The sequence below is a fragment of the Gymnoscopelus braueri genome (assembly GCF_963280865.1).
Source record: "Gymnoscopelus braueri genome assembly, chromosome: 5".
In the NCBI taxonomy this organism is placed as follows: Eukaryota; Metazoa; Chordata; class Actinopteri; order Myctophiformes; family Myctophidae; genus Gymnoscopelus; species Gymnoscopelus braueri.
Window position 1 is genome coordinate 22100299 of NC_137606.1, and position 24264 is coordinate 22124562.

General features: G+C 44.5%; 1 protein-coding gene across 1 annotated transcript in view; it reads right to left on the reverse strand.

Annotated features, from left to right (window-relative positions):
- Nucleotides 1-354: 354 nt before the first annotated feature.
- The window catches only part of cyp2y3 (cytochrome P450, family 2, subfamily Y, polypeptide 3), a 63101-nt gene continuing 39191 nt past the window's right edge, over nt 355-24264 (reverse strand). The window contains exons 8-9 of the mRNA XM_080429486.1: nt 3907-4048; nt 355-804 (exon numbers count right to left, since the gene is read on the reverse strand). Of these exons, the coding sequence (XP_080285612.1) occupies nt 623-804; nt 3907-4048 (324 nt within the window). The 3' untranslated portion in view covers nt 355-622. The remainder of the gene's footprint in view (nt 805-3906; nt 4049-24264) is intronic.

Here is a 24264-nt window from a genome sequence, read left to right on the forward strand (position 1 = left end):
GATTATAGTAGTCTATTGTAATTCGGAAATACAGCAAATTACTGGCCACTGAGCTGCCAGTAACTTATTGCATGCAAGGGTAGGCTATAATGATCTGAGAATGCATCTGTTATAGGCTAGATCTATAGGCTGTATGACGATGGCATAACAGGATATGCCTAACTTATACATAGTAAAGGCTGTGATTTTCGTACTGTGTATTTGCAAATAAGTTGTTTTATTGTAACAGCAAAATCATTCAGTTTTTTTTACTTATTGGCAGAAATGTTGATTAATTGCAAAAATAGCATCTATCGCAAATAGATCTACAAGGACACACCACATCACAATGACACTGACTTGTGATGTCTTCTCCCATTGGAATTAATAGACTCCAACCTAATTCGGTCTCCAGATACAGATACAGGAAGTAAACCGGAGATGGCATGTCTTACTTTTCTGTTTTTGTCTTGGACTGTAGTACAGTAGTTCTCTTTTCCAGAAGGTGGCATGCCCATTTCCTGTTCCGAGGTCAGTGTCTCATAGCTTCATTTTGATTGGCTCAGCAGCAGCATGATTTGAACCGGAAACGCAAAATGACGGTGTCGTGTGTTTCCAATTCACTGGTACCACCCGGTTGTGCTCACCGGGGGGTGGCGATGACGTGGTACTTGCGGGGCACATTAGCGAAGCTGCTGAACTCTGGGCTGAGGTCGATGGAGTCTGGACCAGCGCTGCAGGAGAAGGTGAAGCGCTGCAGTAATGATTCGATGAACATGAACAGCTCCATGCGCACCAGAGACTCTCCAACACACGCCCTCTTCCCTGGGGAGACACACAGACAAACACAATGATAAAGACCTGCAGGAGATCAGAGGGTATAGGCCTACTGTAAACAACTTCTGTCTGGTGGTCGTACTGCAAATTAAAAAAAAGATTTTCGGAGCCAACAGCAGCACAGTTCCATTGACCAGATGTACTTGTCCTTTGACTTCACTCAGTCTCATCAGTATGGGGGGCATAGCTGGCCCCGGCAATGTGTCCCTGAGCAAGACACTTGACCTCATATTATTTATATATTTTATATATATATATACAAAATCCCCCCCCCCCCCAAAAAAAAAAGATTCGCCAGGAACCACCACGGACAGGTAGTTAGCCAGTGGCTGAAGTTCATGCTATTCTGCTATGACTTCCAGAATGCTGAGAGGTAGGTGTGGTGCATTGGCGGAAACCAAAACAATGTTTACAGAAACGGAATAATCTTCTAATCTAAAAAACTTAAATCACAGATGTAGTTCATTGACATGCTGTAAGAAATTGAGCTGAAACAGGGACACAGTGGCTCCCCCGCGTCCACTTGTCGCCAATAAAAATCCACCCGATCCACTTGTTGCCAATGAAATCTCTTCCCCCCCGTCGATTTGTTTCCAATTAAAACACTCCCGTCACCTGTCCATTTGCTGCCAATAAAATCTGCACCCTCCTGTCCATTTCTAAATATAAAATGTACAGTGATTCAGTGAATATATACATTTATATATACTGTAGTGTGTACATCTATCACCAGTGAATACTGTATATGAATAGATCTACAATATTATAAGTCATGAATGAAGTACAGTCTCTGAAGGGTTATGCTTAAGAGACATCTGTCAAAGTTTGCCAATGTAGGCCTACATATTGTAATAATACAATAGTACAAATAGGTTGGTGATGGTGAGAAAAGCGATTTCTTGGTCCATTTACATGGTTAAAACAATAAGGATTTTTTATTTTAATTCATTGCAGGGTTTTTTTTTCACACCGTAGGTGGGGATCGAACCCACAACCAGCCAGAAGCAGAAAAAGACAGGCCTGTTGCCTTTTTTTCCCCCACGTTTGTTTTCCTTTTCTTCTCTTTTTTCTCCTTCACCATTCCCCCCTTCCATTTTTCCCCCCTTCCCCCCCTTGGTAGGCGAATATTCCCCAGCCCTGGCGCAGTCAGTAGCGCTGTCGCTGTATTCCTTTTTAACCAGAAGTTAAACCCATCTGTTTAACCCATTAAAACTGGGAAAGCATCTGTTCCATTTTAGATTTTAGCAATATGAGTGTCACTTCGTGCCACTGAGCTTGTAGATCTGCTATTATTATTATTTTTTAGCAAATCTTTGAATATATATATATTTTTAAAGCAAACATTTTTTACTCAAATCTTTGCATCCCTGAGTCCCTGGAACAAAATATTTTGAGATGGGGGTCTGTGGCCAAGTACATACAAAAGTTTGAGAACCAGTGATATACAGTAGCAACATACGTTTTTTTTTCCAGAAAACTGTTAGGATTTAGAAGAAAAAAGACATTTGTAGAATCAGCCTCAGGTCTTAATGGGTAAAGTTGTTCTGTCTGAGTTACGAACGGAACGGACAGCTGAGCTCTGTACAGTATAGGGCCTGGAACAGGGCCGGATTAGCACTATGTGGTGCCCCAGGGCGACCTCAAGTTGAAGTGCCCCCCGCGCGCGAAGCGCCGAAATCGTGCACTCGCGCGAAAAATTTGCGGATTTTGTTAGTTTCTTTTTGGTTTTTGGTTGCTTTATTTTGGTTTTAGGGTTAGGGTTATGTTAAGGTTATGTTATTTAATTCTTATTAAAAAAAAAATTTGGGCTGGTGCCCCAGGGCACTCGCCCCCAACGGCCTATGGGTAATCCGGCCCTGGCCTGGAAGATGGCGGTGCCAAAACAAATGGGTTAGTGATGTGTGCCCGGAGGTTGGCACTGAGCCAAATGTGAAATGACACCATAGGTATCCTTTAACAATTAGTCAGCTCTGGCTGTAGCCCAAACAATCCCACTCTGAATGGGCTCCGTTGCCAAAGTGCAGATTTCTTATTTGTTGTTGTAAAAGCAGACTTAAAACGCACCTTGTTTTCGCTGGCCTTTTAAAAACCTCCCATGGAGAAATGGTTGGACACTTCTTTATATGCTTTGTGAACTCCCAGATTTTCCTTATAACCTCAGCTATTTGTCTTCCGGTTTGGAGTTGTATGCTCTGTATTTGATGCTTTTTGTGTTTTAAATTTGATGTTTTGTGTGTTATAATTTTCATGCTGTGCTGTTGTTTTTAAATGTATTTTATATCTAACATACAATTGGGAAGATTGGCTGAAAGGTGGGGGAAACTGGCTGAAAGGTGGGGGAAAAAAACTGCAAACTGCAAACTGCGCATGCGTATGCGTGGAGTCTCCTTTCTCTGTGCCATTCCTCTTCCACCTCGCCACTGCGCATGCGTATGCACCGATGTTGCCAGATCGTGCGCGAGCAACAAGCAACCAGCTTCATGAAAAAACACAAAGCTGCGCACTGCGCATGCGTGGACGCACTTTCTCTAACCAATTTACACCCACTTCACGCTTACAAAACCTGGACATGGCAACGTCGCTCATCGTTCTGTGATTGACAGCAAAAGCTGGCCAATCAGGTGGCGAGTTCGCAGCCTGAAAAAAGACGAACGGCAGCCATTGTTTTGTGCGAGTCAGGGTGCGAGTGCCTTGACTTCTTATTTTCGCTTATTAAACGCTCTCAAACTTCTTCTTTGACGCACGGAATTCACTTATAACATATCGTTTGGATAGAATTTAGTTGTTTCACTTCATATGTGTGGTCAATTAATCATGACAGAGCCTATTTAAAAATAACAATTCAGAGAACCAGCAGGGGCGACCAGTCACACGCATGTATCCCAATAAGTCAACCTATTTTGGGGATGGCGATCTCAAAAGTCCCGTTCCGCGTAGCGGGCAGAACTTCTAGTATACATACATTTGACTTGACTTGACTTGGAGAGTGGTAAGTAGAGTTTGGTCCCCCACACAGGGGAGACCTGGGTTCAAATCCTGACATGGAGTGCAGCTTTAAATCATTGTGTGGAGTGCAGTGCTGTACTGTACCTGCAGAGAAGGGCAGGAAGGCAGGGTTCTTCTTAAAGTTGCTGTTGTGGTCCAGGAAGTGCTGTGGGTTGAAGGACCAGGGCGTGGCCCACTGGCCTTTATCTCTCAGGACGGTGTGCAGCATGGGGAAGATGAGTGTTCCCTGTGCAAACGAAACATCACGTTATTGCTTAGTTATGAAATCACCTTCCTAGATGACAGGGGGGTTCTAGAATCTACTGTAGATTTCAATAATGAGGTGCTGGAAATAAAAATCCTATTCCTTTTCTGCATTCAACAGGGGTTCCGTGACCCTTAGAGGGTCCTCAGAGTTACTACAGGGGGGCCTCACAATTTTTGTGTGAGAGGAACGTTTTTTTGTATATTAATGTTTGAAACACATTGACATTAATCCAACATATTATTAGCAAATATAATTTGTAATCAAACAAACACATACATGAAAACAAGTAAAACTAGTTTTCTAGAAAGTGTGGTTGCGCCGACGCGGGTCGCGGGTCGCTGCCGCCGGGACTCGAGGAATACGCTGGGAGGAATACGGTTGGAGGCTGCGCCAATTACATTGTCACGTCACTCCTGAGATCACTTGCGTTTCATTTAGAGAGGATTGATCCCCCCAAAATAAGGTTTTTGCATCAAACGGTTAAGTTTTGTGCATTTGTGGCGCCCCCTATGGATCAAAGTGGAAATGCTTTTGGGGATTCGTTGAGTAAACCACCCTTGACATGTGATTCAAATTTGGGATTGACCGGACGTTTCGTTCGTGATTTTTGGCATTTTTGGTAAAACGGGCCCCTCCCACTAACTTTGGAAGCCAATTACGGACGAACGGTAAGGACTATCAAAATGCCGTTTGGATAGGTTTATCGCATGGGTCCATAGATCACGTGTACCGATTTTTGTGAAATTTGACCAAAATATGTGGGAGGAGGAGCTAAAAGTGTGTTTTGAAGAAAATTCAAAATGGCGGAAAATCTATCCTGACGCAAATGGGCGTCATGACCCAAGGAATCCAGGGGAACATTTTTTATTTTACGACCTACGGTTCAAGAGTTATAGGCCAAAACGTAAAGGGGACTGTTATAGCGCCACCATGAGGCTGACTGGTGTAATTATTTTTTAAATAATTTCGGACAAAATTATGAACCTTCCCTCCAAATCTGGTAACTCTAGCTCTTACGGTTTCTGAGAAAAAAATACTTGAATGGGAGTTTTTTGACTTTTTGAAATTTAATGCACTAATAAATCAATATCAATTAAACTATGTAACCAATCTCTTAGCAAAATGGATGCACACGATTCCCGGTGAAGCCGGTCATTTTGACATATGGCACAAAATTGGGAAAAATAAACTGTGGGAGGAGTAGCGCGGCAAAGTATTGTTTATCTAGAAAGAATAAAGTGTCCCTAGAACTATAGTCTGGTTGCCCTGTTAGGGCAACCACACTAAATACTTAACAATGATGATAGTGCTGTCAAACAAATCTATGAAGCCATCAGAGCTGCACTTCTGTGTAGTTCCAGACTCTTTATAGCATGTGGAGATTGTTGAATAGTTGTCTGGCTACACAAGACGACTGGCATAGAGGATTTATTATGGAATATGTCAAGTCAAGACAGTCTTGTCTTCCATGGGTTCAAATCCGGAACCGGATCCAACATTGAGGAACCGGAATCGGTTCCATCACATGTGGAACCGTTTCCGGAACCGGTTTGATCACACTGTCAGAGCTGGTATGTGGACTGGTCTGTGGAATTGTCTGACACGTCTGCTAGACAATTACAATACCGGTGGTTCTAAAACGTTTTAATTTCAAGGACCGCCATAACTCTGAGAGTTACAGACCTGTAAGGGTGCCTTTGGAACCCCCTCAGGTAACCCAGAGGGTTCCTGGACCTCACTTTGAGAACCACTTATATGCATGCAGTACTGTACAGTATTATGTATGATCGAATTTGTGTTTATAGACAATCTTAACACATTCACCTATATGCACCCGCTTTTTTTTAGCTGCTGCCAGTGTTTTTTACCTGTTTTGACGATCTATGGAGCACCGCAGAAACCACAACGTGCACGCGCATGTAACCAAAAAGTGTCCATGGGGTGGTGGAGGGTCCCTTCTATCCACTGGAACTAAAAAAATTTTACCGCGATCGGCCATTTTAGAGTGATCACGCCTTGAAAGAGGCCGGTTTTCACCACAAAAAAGATTATGGAGCTAGAGCAGTTTTTCTCCAAATCCCATCATTGGAGCGGACAGACGTACATGACGTTTTTTTGGGATGACGTCACATCCCTTGATTCCTTCTAGGAGAGTCGCATTCCCAAGTTGCATTTTCAAAGATATACAATACATCTGAATCACGTAGATCTACGTGAATGGCGGTCAACAGTCTGATTTGAATGAACGTAAGATCTACGTGATTGGCAGGGAATGTGTTATGAAGGTGAAAATGGTTTTGATTTAAAAAAAATCACACCCAGTGTGAAGTGGGCTGTGTCTTGCTAGGTGTCTTGCTAGGTGTGGCATGCTGAGGTGATGGAAGCTCACTTAAAAGAATAATGTGTTTTTTTAATACCCTTTCCACCCACAATGTGTGATTCACTTAAAAAAAACAATTTTTTTTAAGTGCATAGTCCTATTTACAGGGCTATGCACATGTGTCATGTTTCACTAGCCATCACAGTCCTGAATAGACTGTGATTGGCCAATCACGGTGCAGGGTTAGGGGGGTACACTGGTGGCCAATCACAGCGCAGGATTGGGGGGTGCAAATATCCAAACCTCACATATAGGGGCGGTTTCACCGCCCAAAAAAGAATCGTTCAAGGGAACCGTAAGGAATCGGACCGTTAAGAGAGAATCGGTAAGGAACCAGAATAGTTAAAATCCTACAATCTTTAGTGATAAAGAAACGGTGGGATACCTTGGAGATAGTGTAACCCCTGTAGGAGATGTATTGTGTTGCATAGTAGATACCTTAGGGATAGTGTAACCCCTGTAGGAGATGTATTGTGTTGCATAGATACCTTAGGGATGGTGTAGCCCCTGTAGGAGATGTCTATGTGTTGCATAGATACCTGTTGCATTGACCGACTACATCAAACGTGAGGTAGACTCGGGCAAATACTGTGGCATGGTCATGCTGGACCTCCAAAAGGCGTTTGACACTGTAAACCACGCAATTCTACTTGATAAGCTGAGGGCGATTGGTTTTGATTGCACATCACTAAATTGGATGAGATCTTACTTGGAGGGTAGAGAACAAGTGGTTGACATCAACGGAACCATGTCCTCATCCCTCCCGGTGAGCTGCGGGGTTCCTCAAGGCAGCATTCTAGGGCCGTTACTGTTCCTTCTATACATTAACGACATGAATGCTGCCTGTAACTGCAAACTGTTCCTGTTCGCTGATGACTCGGCACTCCTGATCTCGGGTGAGGACAAGTTGCAAGTTGAGGAAGCTCTCAGCTCTGAACTCTCAAAAATCCGTACCTGGCTTACCGATAACAAACTGTCACTACACCTTGGGAAAACTGAATCCATCCTATTTGGGACCAAACATTCCCTCAGTAAAATGAAGGTAGATGACTTCAAGGTCATAGTCGATGACACAATCATCACTAGCAAAGAAGAGATTACCTATTTGGGATGTATTCTTGACAAATACCTGTCAGGTGAAAGCATGGCAACAAAGGTGGTCAAAGGAGTAAACCAGAGAACCAGATTTATGGGCAGAGTTTCCTCTTTTGTCAACCCTCAGGCCCTCAGGACCCTCTCGGGGGCCCTGATTCAGCCCCTTTTTGACTATGCTAGCTCCTCTTGGTACTCTAACACCTCAGTGTCACTGCAGACTAAGCTTCAAACCTCCCAAAACAAACTGATCCGACTACTTCTCGGACTGGGGCCCATGACCCACCTCTCTCCCACTCACTTTGCCAGCCTAGGCTGGCTCAGGGTGGAAGACAGGGTTAAACAACTAAAAATGGGTCTGGTCTTCAAAATTGTAAATGCAGATTTGCCCGAAATGCCCCCTATACCCGCATATCTGTATAAATACCTCGAAAAAGTTAGTGACACCCACAGCCACGAAACTAGAGGGAGCGTAAACAACAATCTGGTACCACCCACCCATAAAACAAACATGGGCAAATTCTCCTTCTATAGCACAGCCACCAAGGAATGGAATAGTCTAACCCCATCCCTCAAAAAATGCAGTTCGCTGGGCTCATTCAAAACAGCCCTAAAAACTCATCTTTCTGGAGGCCGAAAGAGGAGATAGTACCAGTTTCCCTGTAGACAGACGACCCCCCCCCCTCCTCTTTTTTGTACATATTTTGTATTTCCTCATGCATTTTTTGTATATAATCGTTATTTTTCCATGCTTCACCCCCCCCCCCTTTTTTTGTACATTTATTTTCTATTTTATTTTTTTTCATGCTCCTTTTTTTTGGTACATAGTTGTATTTTTTCTGTATTATCTGTATTTTCATATTGATTTTTGAACTGTTTGGTTGCTACTATATATGTCTATGAAATTAATTCAAGGACCCTAACGGAAACAAGTCCGCAAGGGCTTTTTTGGCCGGACCTTTTAGACAAAAGCATTATAAATGTAACTGTGTTGTTTTACATTCTTTTTGCCTAATAAAAAAAAATTCAATCAATACCTCAGGGATAGTGTAACCCCTGTAGGAGATGTCTATGTGTTGCATAGATACCTTAGGGATGGTGTAGGAGATGTATTGTGTTGCATGTGACAGGGTCATAAGAGGGGTATTGTTATTTTTTTTGTTTTTTTTTAGTGTTAGTTCATAAGTATATTATTTCTGATAACATAATGTACTAATGCCTGCATGTATGTGGACATTTCCATCTCATTGTCTCCGCCAGGCCGAAAGGCATGGCGAGAGAGTATGTTTTACCCCCTGTCCGTCCGTTTGTGTGTCCGTGTGTCCGTCCATCTGTCTGTGAGCAGCTAATCTCAGGCACCGTTGGCCCGGTCGCTGTGAAACTGTGCACGCACACTCCCTGGATGCCAATTCAGAACCTCTGCCCCATTTTTCACATGGGCCTGTTATAGCGCCACCAGGAGGCCGATTTGTGCAAAACCATTTTACTCCGACAGATTTTATCCAAACGTCATGCAAATCGGTACACAGTATCTCTATAGTCATGTGATCAACACGGATCCGATTGTCCATATTCCATCCTCATTGGCTAAGGTTGGCTTCCAAAATTTGCAGGATTGGTCCGTTTTGAACAAAATGCCTCAAATCATGAACACAGCTTGCGCTTTCCGTGCAATTTCACACGCAAATTCCCATTAGGCCGAGGAAGAAATGCCAGCCTTTTCACATTGGCCTGTTATAGCGCCACCAGCAGGTCTAATTTAGCAAAACACATTTTTGGAACAAAATGCCTCAAATCATGAATGCAAGGTCCGATTGCCGTGAAAGGCCTAAGAATAAATGGCAACCTTTTCACATTGGCCTATTATAGCGCCACCAGGAGGCCACAATAACCTACCTAACCTGGCGGAGACCTGTGCTCCGAGGAGCACTTTTTCTGTTTGCAATGCAAACATCTTCAGTTAATCCCGATTAATACTTCATACGTCGTACGACGGCATCATGCGTCGGAAATAGCCAATCTATCGCGTTGTGAGCTTATTGATCAGTTATTTTCTGTGTGGGACGACTTAGAATAAATAAGGCCTTTCTTAGAAGAAAGTATGTTTTTCTTGGCCTCGTATTGAGTCACTTACCCTGTATGTTGGGGTTCTTGTCACTTACCCAGTATGTTGGGGTAGTCATTAACCTTGTATGTTTGGGAACTAGTGACTTACCCTGTATGTTTGGGTACTAGTGACTTACCCTGTATGTTTGGGTACTAGTGACTTACCCTGTATGTTGGGATACTTGTCACTTACCCTGTATGTTGGGGTACTAGTCACTTACCCAGTATGTTGGGGTACTAGTCACTTACCCTGTATGTTGGGGTACTTGTCACTTACCCAGTATGTTGGGGTACTAGTAACTTACCCTGTATGTTGGGGTACTTGTCACTTACCCTGTATGTTGGGGTACTTGATGAGCACGCTGAGCATGAATCTGAGTGTTGTGCTGGTGCTCTCTGTTCCTCCGACGTACAGATTTAACACGGTAGACACCAGGTTCTCATTGTGGAACTCTGATGTCTGGAGCTCCTTTTCCTAAACACACAAAAGTGTAAACAAATGGCTCGCCTAAGCTCGCTTGGCGGTGCCTCTCATGGCCTTCAGACGGCGCACCTCCGTTGGTGAAAACGAGTGCACCTTTTTCAATCTGACTGGTTTTCCAATCAAACTGTGACATATACACCCTCTACACAATCATCCCGCCTGGTGCAGAACAAGAGACACCATCAATATTGCATAATATCGACATCGTACATGGTGTGAGAACATTTGAAGGATCACAGATTTAACCGGTTTGACACCTTTGCACCATTCTGAATGCATTTTGGTAATTGTAGTCTTTTGACAATATCCAGGAACCGATCAGCAACGGTGTGTCACATACTGTCAAAGTTAAAGTGAAACCTACTCGACAAATGACACCTCATTCATACTGTACCTGGGGCCTTGGAGTGTATAAAACTAGTGTGTGCCTATATATACACTTATGTCTTGTGATAACTTGTAGATCTTTTGTATTTTGCATTTTTGAGAAATTTTAACAATGCCAGGCAGCCAGGGTTAATGTAGCCTGGGATCCAGCCTGCTTCACTACATTCGGCGGATTTTTTTTCTCACTTTGTTTCTCAGTCTGGAAAGGCTCCTATTTGACTCGTTTTGCAGAACTACACTGGAACTACATATGTTACGTAGGCAACGTCGCTGTGCCGCCCCGCACCACAGACCAATCAGAAGCCCCGGCTTTCATTAGGCCAGATCTCAGTCAATTTTACTTGAATTCTTATAATTTTAATGTTTCTATGACCAAGTTTATATTTTCCGGTGTATCAGTCATGAATTTATTATAATTTATTATAATTTATTTTCTCGATATCAAACGATATCAAGCCGGAGTTTTCCACGTGTGTAATTACGCATGTGGTCTGCTCTTTTTTCCCCCTCTACTCCGATATCTCTTTGCAAAAAATAGCCGATCTACAAGCTCACAACGCCCTGCGCTGCGAGGGTTGTGAGCTTGTAGATCGGCTATTTTTGGTGTGAGTGAGTGTGTTCCCACGGCCTGGGTCTGTCTGTGTGTCTGTCTGTCTCTCTGTCTGTCTGTCTGTCTGTCTGTCAAAAGTCCGCGGCCGTAACACACACACACAAACACACATGCCCAACCCCGACCTTATCGCCACACGTCTGTGAGCTTGTAGATCGGCTATTTTTGGTGTGAGTGAGTCTGCTCCCACGGCCTGGGTCTGTCTGTGTGTCTGTCTGTCTGTCTGTCTGTGTGTCTGTGTGTCTGTCTGTCTGTCTGTCTGTCTGTCTGTCTGTCTGTCTGTCTCTCTGTCAAAAGTCTGCGGCCGTAACACACACACACAAACACAAACACACACGCCCAACCCCGACCTTATTGCCACACGTCCCCCCCCCAAGGTGAATAAATAATAATTTAAAATAATAATAAATTATATTAAAATCCCTAAATTTTATTTTATAAAATTGTGTTTCAGATGCAACTTTTTTTGTTGCTCCCTCTACACACCGATAGCTCGCACACAGACACACAGACAGACTCAGGCCGTGGGAGCACACTCACTCACACCAAAAATAGCCAATCTACAAGTTCACAACGCCTGGCAGTGCGAGGCGTTGTGAGCTTGTAGATCGGCTATTTTTGGCAAAGAGCTATCGGTGTAGAGGGAAAAAAGAGCAGACCACGTAAACAAAAAAAGTTGCATCTGAAACACAATTTTATAAAATATAGAAGGGGTCCCTGCTTCATCTCTCTCTCAGCTAGGGGGTCCTTGGGCTGAAAACGTTAAAGACCCTATAGATGATAGATGAATTGACAGATACTGTAGATAGATAGATAGATCCTGTAGATAGATAGATAGGTAGGTAGGTAGGTAGGTAGGTAGGTAGGTAGGTAGGTTGGTTGGTTGGTTGGTTGGTTGGTTGGTTGGTTGGTTGGTTGGTTGGTTGGTTGGTTGGTTGGTTGGTTGGTAGGTAGGTAGGTAGGTAGGTAGGTAGGTAGGTAGGTAGGTAGGTAGATAGATAGATAGATAGATAGATAGATAGATTTAGGGATTTTAATATAATTTATTATTTATTCACCTTGGAGGGGATGTGTGGCAATAAGGTCGGGGTTGGGCGTGTGTGTTTGTGTGTGTGTGTGTGTGTTACTGGGCGTGTGTGTTTGGTATGTTCCTCGTCCCTCCTCCCTGACGACTTCGCCAACTTCTTTGACAAGAAGGTGAACGATATCCGATCCTCCTTCCCTCCTCCCCCGGCTGGTGCCCTGCGCACAAAAACTACAATTTCGCTTCTATCCTTCCTATCTAAAACTCTCGAACGTGCTGTCTTCAAACAACTGTCCTCGTACCTCCACCAGAACAACCTCCTGGACTCCCACCAGTCTGGGTTCAAAGTGGGTCACTCAGCCGAGACTGCCCTCCTGGCAGTGACGGAGTCACTCCATGCCGCTAGAGCGAACTCTCTCTCCTCCGTCCTGATACTCCTGGACTTGTCTGCAGCGTTCGACACAGTGAACCATCAGATCCTCCTCTCCACCCTTGAGGGGATGGGTGTCTCAGGCTCTGCACTCTCCCTGTTTGCATCCTACCTGAAGGGTCGCTCCTACCAGGTGATGCTGAGAGGGTCTGTGTCAGAACCACACAGGCTCACTACTGGGGTTCCCCAAGGCTCGGTTCTAGGTCCTCTTCTTTTCTCGCTCTACACTACATCTATTGGTGCTGTCATCCACTCCCATGGCTTTTCCTACCACTGCTATGCCGATGACACCCAGCTGATCCTCTCATTCCCCCCCTCTGACACAAAAGTGGAGGCACGCATTGCTGCTTGTCTGGCTGACATCTCGGAGTGGATGTCGACGCACCACCTGAAGCTCAACCTGGACAAGACCGAGCTGATGTTCCTCCCGGGGAAGGGCTGTCCGCACCGAGACATGGCCATCACCATTGATAATGCTGTGGTGACGTCAACTCGGACTGCGAAGAATCTGGGTGTGACCCTGGACGATCAACTGTCGTTCTCGGCAAACATCGCATCAGTGACACGGTCCTGCAGATTCCTCCTCTACAACATCAGGAGGATTCGCCCCTTCCTCACGGAGAAGGCAGCCCAGGTGCTCATCCAGGCTCTTGTCATCTCCCGCCTGGACTACTGCAACTCCCTCCTTGCTGGTGCTCCGGCATCTGCCATCAGACCTCTGGAGCTTGTTCAGAAAGCTGTGGCTCGTCTGGTGTTCAACCACCCCAAGTTCTCCCACAAAACTATCCTTCTCCGTTCTCTACACTGGCTCCCCCTAGCGGCTCGCATCCAGTTTAAAACCCTGGTGCTAGCCTATAGGGCAGTGAAAGGAACAGCTCCTTCTTACCTCCGGGCTATAGTCGATGCCTACACCCCTGCCCGACCACTTCGGTCTGCCACATCGGGGCGACTGATTGCCTCGTCACTCAAGGGTCCTTCTGGCCGATCCACACGGTCACGACTTTCGTGTCTCCACCGCGGCAGGCGCGTCTCCACCGCGGCGGGTGCGGTGGAGGCGCGGCGGAGGCGCGGCGGGCGCCAACGTCGTTTTGGGATTTCGCCCCTCCTGGAAACAAAAGCCTACGCAGGATAACTGACCTGATTAAGCCTGTTGAGGAAGCAGTCGATATAATCGCGGGGCGAGTCTGGATCCATGGTCTCCTTGTGCTCTTTAATCTTCTCAATGATGAACTCTTTCAGTTCTTCGAGGTCGGAAAATAATGTGTGGTGTCGTCCTGGCAGACGTTCCATTAGCCAAGGAAAGAGGTTGTACAGCTGCAAGAGATGACCAGAGGGGGACTTAGTGTGTACTGTCAGTCTTAACGATCAGATTTGAGAAACAAATGGAAACAAAGCCTGTTATTTGCAAGTGATCAGATCAGATTTTGGTTTGTATTCAAACTTTGCCGAGCTACTTGCATTGGTTGCTGTTGTAACGACACAGGTGTTAGTAATGCTTAACTTAGTGTCGCTCGCTGTACTGGTCTCGCCAGCGATAGGTTACCCAGTGAGTTAAACACTCAGTTCAATAATTCAAGTAGAAGCCAGGACTTGTTTTTGAAGCTTTACTGAACCAAAGTGTGAAACTGAAACAAAGCATAAACAATACAATGTTTCAGAATAAAGTATAAATGATCAATTTGCATAGGACAAAGAGGTAAGTATTATGCATACAGCAGGTGATTAGCAGGTGGGTACTAAATGTACTGTAATGTGTGCTCTTTGCACCAATGAGGTAGGTATATACTGTACATAACAGAAGTAACCATAAACAGGTCAGCATAAAATAAAAGGTATGCATTCTCAACACAGCATACTGTAATAACATTCAGTAGTTCTCTTTTCACAGGCTCACAATCAATAAAGTTGAGTATTGTATGAGGTAAGTAGGCTACAATGAATGAATGAATTGACACAGCTATCAATGTTAGCATATTCACAGTAGCATCATAGACAATAATAATACAACATTCTGCTATAGTTTACAAATAAGGTGCTCTAATCAACAATATAAGTCTCATAAACAAGTATACTCACAGACATTGCGTATTAATAAGCATGTAAAGAGGATGGAGACAGATTCACAATTCACACTGACACATTTAGTTAGAGGCACATTGCAGCCATGGATTCTCTTCCTGGTCTGACAACAACATCCTGTCTAGACAGGAAATTAAGTCAGTACTGATTTTAACATGTAACTGCCAGCAGGGGGCTCCAAAACAACAGTCTATTCGGTCCAGAACACTCCCCGTCTGGGGTATTTTAATGAGCCCAAATAAACTTTACTTATCACTAGCGTTTTCAGAAGACAAAAGGACCACTTAGGTGACGGGTTGAGAGAACACTTTTAAGGCATCCACCTTTCTCATTATTCTGTCTTGGATCTGGTTGGCCTGGTTGTCCTTCATCAGGACTACGTCCTCTTCCTTGGGATTAGGCCTGTTTTCTTGCCATTTGTGGCACTGAAGCGTGCTCAGGTACTTCCGACACCTGATCCAAAATGTCTCTAGATTCTGAACACGTCTAAATTCCTCTTTGAAGATTTCTACTTTCCCAGTTTCTCCAAGAGGAGGAGGAGGAAGAGAGGCGCTGGTTTTCTGGATCAACACAGCTGGAGTCGGGATAGGAGGTGTTTCTGAGTCCTTTGAGGCTTCTGTGGTATTAGCTGTGATCAGCGGACATATCTCTGAGTCAGTAAGAGGGTTGACAAGGTCAAAGGTCTCTTTAGGTTCTGTAACGTGAAGGGAAGGATACTGGAGGAAAGCTGGTTCGGGCAGCCAAGTTGTGCTGCTAAGGCAGGCTGCAGTGACTGACCTAGGCCTTTGGTCTGCTGGTTTGTGTTCTGTGGGAATGTCCATTAACTGAGGTTTGTGGTCGCTGGCTGACCGATGGAAGACTGACTGTCCCAAGCTCTCGCCAGTGTCTGTCACTGAGCGATGTGTGGAGAGGTCAGTGCTGAGGGGAAGGCCGGTGATCTTCTCTTTCACTTGGACTTTGCTGGTGCGTGGCTGAAGGTAAGGGGCATGGTCATTTTCTAGGATAGAAGTCTTGAAGGTGTTTACTTGAGCTGGTCTGTGTGCAGTCTGTGCACCTCCAATATATACATCACCAACGATGACCCACCCCAAGTCGAGCCTTTGGGCAAATGGGGCGTTGTGTGGGCCATTGATCTGCTCCCGTGCTTTATGCACTTGCAGTATATCTCTTCCCAACAGCAGAATAATGTCGGCCTTTGGATCGAGGGGAGGGATCTCCCCGGCGATGTGTTTAAGGTGGCTGTGGTGAAGAGCTGCATTTGAGGTGGGAATCTCAGAGCGGTTGTTTGGAACCTGGTTGCATTCCAGAAGTGTTGGAAGTGGGAGACTAATCTTCTTGTCCACTGACTCGATCATGAAACCGCAGGTCCTTCTGCCTGCTGTCTGCTTGAGCCCTGCACACGTCTTCAGTGTGTATGGTTGTGGATTTCCTTTGATATTAAAGAGTTCGAAGAATTTCGATGTAGCCAGGGACCGATTGCTTTGGTCGTCTAGTATGGCGTACATCCGTTTCGATTCCTCACGATGTCCTCTGGGAAATACGTTGACAAGGCATATCTTTGAGCATGCTCTTTCACTCACTCCGTCTTCACACACCTCAGTGCACTTAGAAGTAACTTTGTAATTGTCAGATTCGTCAGGCTCCCCGCCGTGCTCTGAAGCGTGAGAATCTGACCGTGGCCTCCAAGGAGCTGGGCCTGGATGGAATGCTGAAATGTGGTGGTTGCTCTCACATTCCTTACATTGTATTTCTGTTTTACACTCCTTCGCAAGGTGACTTGTGGATGAGCAGCACCGGAAACATATATAATGCTCTTTCAGGAACAGTTTGCGGTCTTCATAGCTCTTCTCTCTGAAGGCTCTGCATGTCTTTAGTGGATGAGGCATGTCACGGTGGATAGGGCATTGCTTGGTGAGATCTATATTTCTTTTTTGAACCTCCTTTTTGTCTGTGGGTGAAACTTGGGTGTTGTGGACTGCTACAGGTGTGCGATCATAATTGTCTGAATGGTCTCTCTTTGCAGGGGTTGACTGGAAGGAGATGGTATTAAAGCTGGGGTCTGTTCTTGCTCTAGCCTCAGTGCGGATGAAGTCCACAAACACACTGAAAGGTGGGAAATGAACTTTGTGTTGAAGCTTATACTTTGACCCAACTGACATCCACTTTTCCTGGATCCCGTGGGGAAGCTTCTCTACGATTGGGCTGACTCCTCTGGAGTTATCTAGGTAGGAAAGGCCAGGTAGGTTGCCATCTAGCTTTGCGGCTTCCACCTCCATCAACAGATCCCCTAGCTCTCTGAGTTTCTGTGGGTCTTTGTATACCACCTTCGGAAAGTTGTCCAGTTTGGCGAAGAGGGCATGTTCAATGGCCTCGGGTGAGCCATAGGTTTCTTCCAACCTTTCCCATGTCATATTTAAGCCTCTAGATGGGTATCTGATATTAACAGCCTTCATCCTGCGTGCATGCTCGGATGATTGTTTGCCAAGCCACTTGATGAGAATGTCGAGCTCTTCTCCTGGTGAGAGGTCTAGGCCAGCAATGGCACTTAGGAAGGATGATTTCCAGGCCCAATAGTTCTCTGGCTTATCATCAAAGGCAGTTAGCCCTGTCGTTACCATCTGGCAGCGAGCCATGTATTTGGCTAGGTCAAATGTGGTGATTTGGCCACCTTGGTTATGAGTTTCAATAGGGTTGCGGTGGGGTTGGTAGACAGCAGACTGTTGCTGGCTGCGTTCTTGCTGACCGTCCCCATGCTGCTGCTGCAGCTGCCGACTATGTTGACCGGCATCGGGTACGTAGAGTTGTTGGTCGCCCATGCTCGGTTCCACATCGATGTGCCTGGAGCTCACATATTCACTTAGGTGGATGTTGTGACTTGTGTTGGGGAAGGCAGTTTGCATCTGCACATGTTCACTTGGGAGAACGTTGTGACTTGGAGTGGGGAATGCAGATTGTACATGCACATGTGCACTTGGGAAAGCATTGTGACTTGTAGTGGGCAATGCAAATTTCACTGGACTAGTGTCTTGAGGCCGGTAGAAAATTGTGCTTTTTTCATCCAAGGATGATCTGGCTGGTTGGTGAATGGATTTGACACTGGCTTGATCATTCACATAGTCTGCTGTGCGCTGAAGTTGTTGTTGGAGAGGAACGGGTATTGAAGTACTTTTCGGCAACTCAAGATCTGGTTCCATTAGGCCTGCTTCCATTATTTCTGCCTCAGCTAGAGCAGCATTCATTTCTTTTTCTTGTTGCATAGCTTCTAAGGTGGCCTGGAGACGAGCAGCTTGAACCTTTAACTCTATTTCTTTATTTCCGTAAGCAGCTCTGGCTTGAGCTGCTTGTGCTTTGGCTCTTGCTCGGACGACAGCTATGCTGGCCCTGGAGACTGAAGATTTGTAAGATCCGCATGACAATTTAGATGATGTGGAATGATTATCATCATGCTGTAATGCATCTTCCTGCTTGCTTGTAGCCATGATGATGTGGGATGTAGAAGTGAAGACTTAGCTTGACTTGTAAGGTTGAGACTGCAGTGGAGGTGTGCTGTGCTGGCTGACAGCTTGTTGAGTGGGGAATCCTTCCACGCTCTCCTTTCTTCACAGCCTATCCTGTTGCTGTCTTTTCACTGTACTGGTCTCGCCAGCGATAGGTTACCCAGTGAGTTAAACACTCAGTTCAATAATTCAAGTAGAAGCCAGGACTTGTTTTTGAAGCTTTACTGAACCAAAGTGTGAAACTGAAACAAAGCATAAACAATACAATGTTTCAGAATAAAGTATAAATGATCAATTTGCATAGGACAAAGAGGTAAGTATTATGCATACAGCAGGTGATTAGCAGGTGGGTACTAAATGTACTGTAATGTGTGCTCTTTGCACCAATGAGGTAGGTATATACTGTACATAACAGAAGTAACCATAAACAGGTCAGCATAAAATAAAAGGTATGCATTCTCAACACAGCATACTGTAATAACATTCAGTAGTTCTCTTTTCACAGGCTCACAATCAATAAAGTTGAGTATTGTATGAGGTAAGTAGGCTACAATGAATGAATGAATTGACACAGCTATCAATGTTAGCATATTCACAGTAGCATCATAGACAATAATAATACAACATTCTGCTATAGTTTACAAATAAGGTGCTCTAATCAACAATATAAGTCTCATAAACAAGTATACTCACAGACATTGCGTATTAATAAGCATGTAAAGAGGATGGAGACAGATTCACAATTCACACTGACACATTTAGTTAGAGGCACATTGCAGCCATGGATTCTCTTCCTGGTCTGACAACAACATCCTGTCTAGACAGGAAATTAAGTCAGTACTGATTTTAACATGTAACTGCCAGCAGGGGGCTCCAAAACAACAGTCTATTCGGTCCAGAACACTCGCCGAACATAGTACGAGCTCTATGATCTGCCAGCTTGTAAATCTAATATTTTTGGCGAACGACACGTCATGCAATGAAGTATAAAACAGGCCAGAGTGTTCAGACTAAAACCAGATCTGATTCACAAATCTCAGTTTCCATATGGGCTGTGTGTGTGTGTGTGTGTGTGTGTGTGTGTGTGTGTGTGTGTGTGTGTGTGTGTGTGCGTGTGCGTGTGTTTGCTGTTTTGATGAAAACTGTGTATCATCCCTACCGATGGGAAGAAATTGGTATCCCAACCTAAAAAAAGCATTTTCTTGTTCACTATAAAGAGCTGAAGAGACGTACAGGGAGACCCCTGTTAGTGAACAAAGTACTCTGTAGAGCTATTTAAACCTTATTCTAACCATGACATATATCCCTTACCCTACCGTTGAGTGACTATTTATGTTGCCCATCATCACCGTCTCACCTGTCCCAAGGGGCTGCCTAGGAACTTGAGGGTGTTATTGATGATCGTCAGCAGGTGGAGGAAGTTTGCGTCGTCGTAGGTGAAGCGCTGTCCGAACACCAGGCAGCCGATCACGTTGGACACCGTGCAGCTCAGGAAGAACGTGGGGTCAAAGGGCGCGCCTGCGTTCAGGGAGAAAGATGCAACGCGTGATGCAACCATCTCACATGAACCTGTTCCTGTCTGACCCGTTTCAACTGAAGAGGGCCTCGCCCTCTAATGCAGTGGTTCTCAAACCTTTGTTTTAGCCTGTCACCCAAAAGAGAAATGTTATGTCTCCCGGGACCCAAACTAGAGAAAATAGCAGAAGCTTTAAGCTCAGCTACAAGCTCACAGTGAGCTTGCAGATCGGCTATTTTCACTTCCGCTTAAAAGTAAAATTTGTGGACGTTTGTTGCTATCAGTGGTGCTCAAAATATTTTCATGTGAAGGAACCCCAAAATTATATGTATTTGGCCGCAGACCCCATCCCAAAAATATTTTGTTCCAGGGACCCGCAGAAGCAAAGATTTGAGTCAAAAATGTTCTTGATTTGCACAAATTTGCTAGCCTGGTAAACCCTCCCTCCGGAAATCTCATTTCCATTTGATTTCAGGAGTGAGTCTGGCCTGATCCGCCTTTCTGCAATATTGGCTGTGCTGGAGTTGGGCGGGAGTAATACCGTTGACTGACAACCCCTTCAGCCAATGATAATTTTTCCCCTTCAGCCAATCAGCAGTTCACCAGTCTTAATGTGACGCAACGAGACTTTTGAGACAGCCATACCCAAAATGGGTTGCCTTTTTCGGATACAATGGTGTCACTGCCCGCCCCTACCGGTTCTCTAAATTTTTATTTTTAAATAGGCTTTGTCATGATTAATTGACCACATATATGAAGTTAAACAACTAAATTCTATCCAAACGATATCTTATAAGTAAATTCCGTGCCTCAAAATAGAAGTTAGAGAGCTTTTTGAAGTAAAAAAATAGCGGAGAATTGGCCGCACAAGAAAAAGATGGCTGCCGTTCGTGTTTTGGGCTCACTCGAACTCGCCACCTGATTGGCCAACGTAAGCTGTCAATCACAGAACAATGAGCGACGACGCTGATAGGCTCGGCCGTTTGGCATACACAGCCAATATTGCAGAAAGGCGGATCAGGCCAGACTCACTCCAGGAATCAAATAGAAATGAGATTTCCGGAGGGAGGGTTTACCAGGCTACAAATTTGCACAAATTGTCAAGATTTTTCAAAAAATAGCAGATCTACAAGCACAAATTCTCACGACTAAAAAATAAGTTGCAGATCTACAAGCTCATAGTGCTTCGTGCCCGCGCTATGAGCTTGTATACCTGCTATTTTTGAATAGCCAAAGTATAAAATATATGGTTAAAGTGGTTAAAATTATTGTGACGCTATACTAACTACTTTTACTGGCGACCCCCTGGTACCCCCCAAGGACCCCTGGGGGTCCCCTGACCCCACCTGGAGAACCAATGTTGCTATAGTTAAAATCTAATATGACACAGATGCTTTCCTGGTTTTAAACATGTTACACAAAATCACAATTTGCTTTCAGCCACTGTCTGCCTGTACGTACTGTACTGTATGTTCTCAATGTGACACCAAAGCGACGCGTCATTCAGAAAACCTTTTTCAAAAAGTTTCAAAGCTCACAATTGGTAGATGGGGACGTTTTTGTGGAGCTACCAATACAAACAGTGAAAACAACAAAATACAGGCGAAAGGGCAGTGTGTTTCAGCGGGCAAACACCACCACACTACTCCAGTGGCTGATGACTGCTGGTAAAGAGGGAAATAGTGGGTACAAAATGTATTCATCAATCAAAAACACATTTTCAAAAGTATTTCACAAATAAAGTTTTATCATTTCCTTATTTTTTTTTAGTAGTAAAGAAGTAGTAAAAATTGCAGATATATAAGCTCGCGACGCGGCTCGAAGCGACGCGTTGTGAGCTTGTATATCTGCTATTTTCACTAGTTTGGGTCCCGGGCAAACTTTGTCTAATTTCTCTTATGGGTCTTGAGCTAAATGGTTTGGGAACCACTGCCTTTAGTGTACTGTACACAAACCTCTGGTGCCCTCTATGCGTGCTGTGAGGTGTCTGCTCTCCTCCTGGATCCACTGCTCCATGCCTTTCCGTCCCATCCCAAAGTCTCTGAGCGTGGTGAGGGTGAAGCGCCGGAGCTGACGGTGGCGCTCGCCGTTGCTGGCGGCTAAACCTGACACAAACACATAGGATCGGTACTCGGTATCGACCGGTATGCAAGTTATGGGTATCGGAATCGGTATCGGGAAGGAAAAAATGGTATCGGTCAGGGGTGTAGTGCTCAGTCTTTTACTGTGGTGGGTACGTGCACTGGTGTGTGCCCGCGAGCATGCCCGCGCTGTGAGCTTGTACATCTGCTATTTTTTAAAACTGCTGAAAAATATAGAACATTTTAGTTTTTCTTTAATTTTTTTTATAAATCTTCTCGTCCCTGGCACAAAATCTTTTCAGATGGGGGTCCGCAGCCAAATACATATCATTTTGGGGGTCCTTGACATGAAAGAGGTTGAGAACCGTACAGCTCTAGACCTGAGTTGTCTTTGTGCTTGAACTGCTTTTTTCTGTCTACACCAATTCTCTTTGCCAAAAATAGCCGATCTACAAGCTCACAACGGCTGTTTTTGGTACCCCCCAGAATATGAATGCTGGGGTTCAAGTGGTTGAATTTGCCTACTGATGTATATCTTGCCAGGTGTCCGATATGAACCACTTCATAGGTCATTAGGGCAGTGGTACTCAAACGTTTTCATGTCAAAGACCCCCAAATTGACATATATTTTGGCCGCGGACCCCAATCTGAAAATGTTTTGTGCCAGGGACCCTCGAAAGAGAAGATTTATGTAAAAAAAAATCTAAATCATTCAAAATCTTCCAAACGTTTTCGATATTTTTCATTTCAACATTTAAAAAATAGCAGATATACAAGCTCGCAGCGCGGCACGAAGTACTGGTCATGAGAAGGGCAGTGGTCTCCGGACCCTACACCTACCGTACCTACCGTATCCCCTGGTAACTCTGATCAGGAAGGGCAGTGGTCCCCGGCCTGTGAAGTCATCAGCCTGCTCCACCAGGGCCTCCTTCACTGCGTCGTATCCCACCAGGAACACCGCCCTCTTGGGGCCCAGGTACACCGTCATCACCGGCCCGTAGGTCTCACTGAGCTATACACACACACAGTGGTGGAAAAAGTACTCAAATTCTTTACTTAAGTAAAAGTACCAATACTGCAATATAAAAATACTTTGTTACAAGTAAAAGTCCAGAATTCAAAATGTACTTGAGTAAAAGTACAAAAGTATTGGCATCAAAATGTACTTAAAGTATCAAAAGTAAGAGTACTAAATATTTGAAAATAGCAGATCTACAAGCTCACAACGCGTCGCGCTGCGACGCGTTGTGAGCTTGTAGATCGGCTATTTTCAAATAGACTATGTATAAAATAGGGCTAAAGTGGTTAATGTATGTTTTATAATGTAATAATTTATATCTGAAAAGTAACTAGTAACTAAAGTTTTCGAATAATTGTAGTGGAGTAAAAGTACAATATTTGCCTCTGAGATGTAGTGGAGTAGAAGTAAAAGTATTGGAAATTGGAAATACTCAAGTAAAGTACAATTACCTCAAAATTTTACTTAAGTACAGTACTTAAGTAAATGTACTTAGTTACTTTACACCACTGCACCCACACGACAACAGTACAACAGTATAAGAACGTGGTTGTACTGGTCAGTTGGCAGTAAAACAGTATGTATACGCGACTGTAAGAACGTGGTTGTACTGGTCAGCTGGCAGTAAAACAGTATGTATACGCGACTGTAAGAACGTGGTTGTACTGGTCAGCTGGCAGTAAAACAGTATACGCGACTGTAAGAACGTGGTTGTACTGGTCAGTTGGCAGTAAAACAGTATACGCGACTGTAAGAACGTGGTTGTACTGGTCAGTTGGCAGTAAAACAGTATACGCGACTGTAAGAACGTGGTTGTACTGGTCAGCTGGCAGTAAAACAGTATACGCGACTGTAAGAACGTGGTTGTACTGGTCAGCTGGCAGTAAAACAGTATACGTGACTGTAAGAACGTGGTTGTACTGGTCAGCTGGCAGTAAAACAGTATACGTGACTGTAAGAACGTGGTTGTACTGGTCAGCTGGCAGTAAAACAGTATACGCGACTGTAAGAACGTGGTTGTACTGGTCAGCTGGCAGTAAAACAGTATACGCGACTGTAAGAATGTGGTTGTACTGGTCAGTTGGCAGTAAAACAGTATACGCGACTGTAAGAACGCGGTTGTACTGGTCAGCTGGCAGTAAAACAGTATACGTGACTGTAAGAACGTGGTTGTACTGGTCAGTTGGCAGTAAAACAGTATACGCGACTGTAAGAACGTGGTTGTACTGGTCAGTTGGCAGTAAAACAGTATACGCGACTGTAAGAACGTGGTTGTACTGGTCAGTTGGCAGTAAAACAGTATATGCGACTGTAAAGGTCCTTACACACCGGGGCGATTTTTTCGTGCGAATAATACGCTTTTTTTAAAAACCTTATAAAGTCAATGCAAGCATACATGGCGCGAAAAAGCGGAAAAGCGAAGCGAAAAAGCGTATTTTAATTATTCGGAATGAGTCCGAATTTTGCGTATTTTCGCTCATTCGCCGGTGT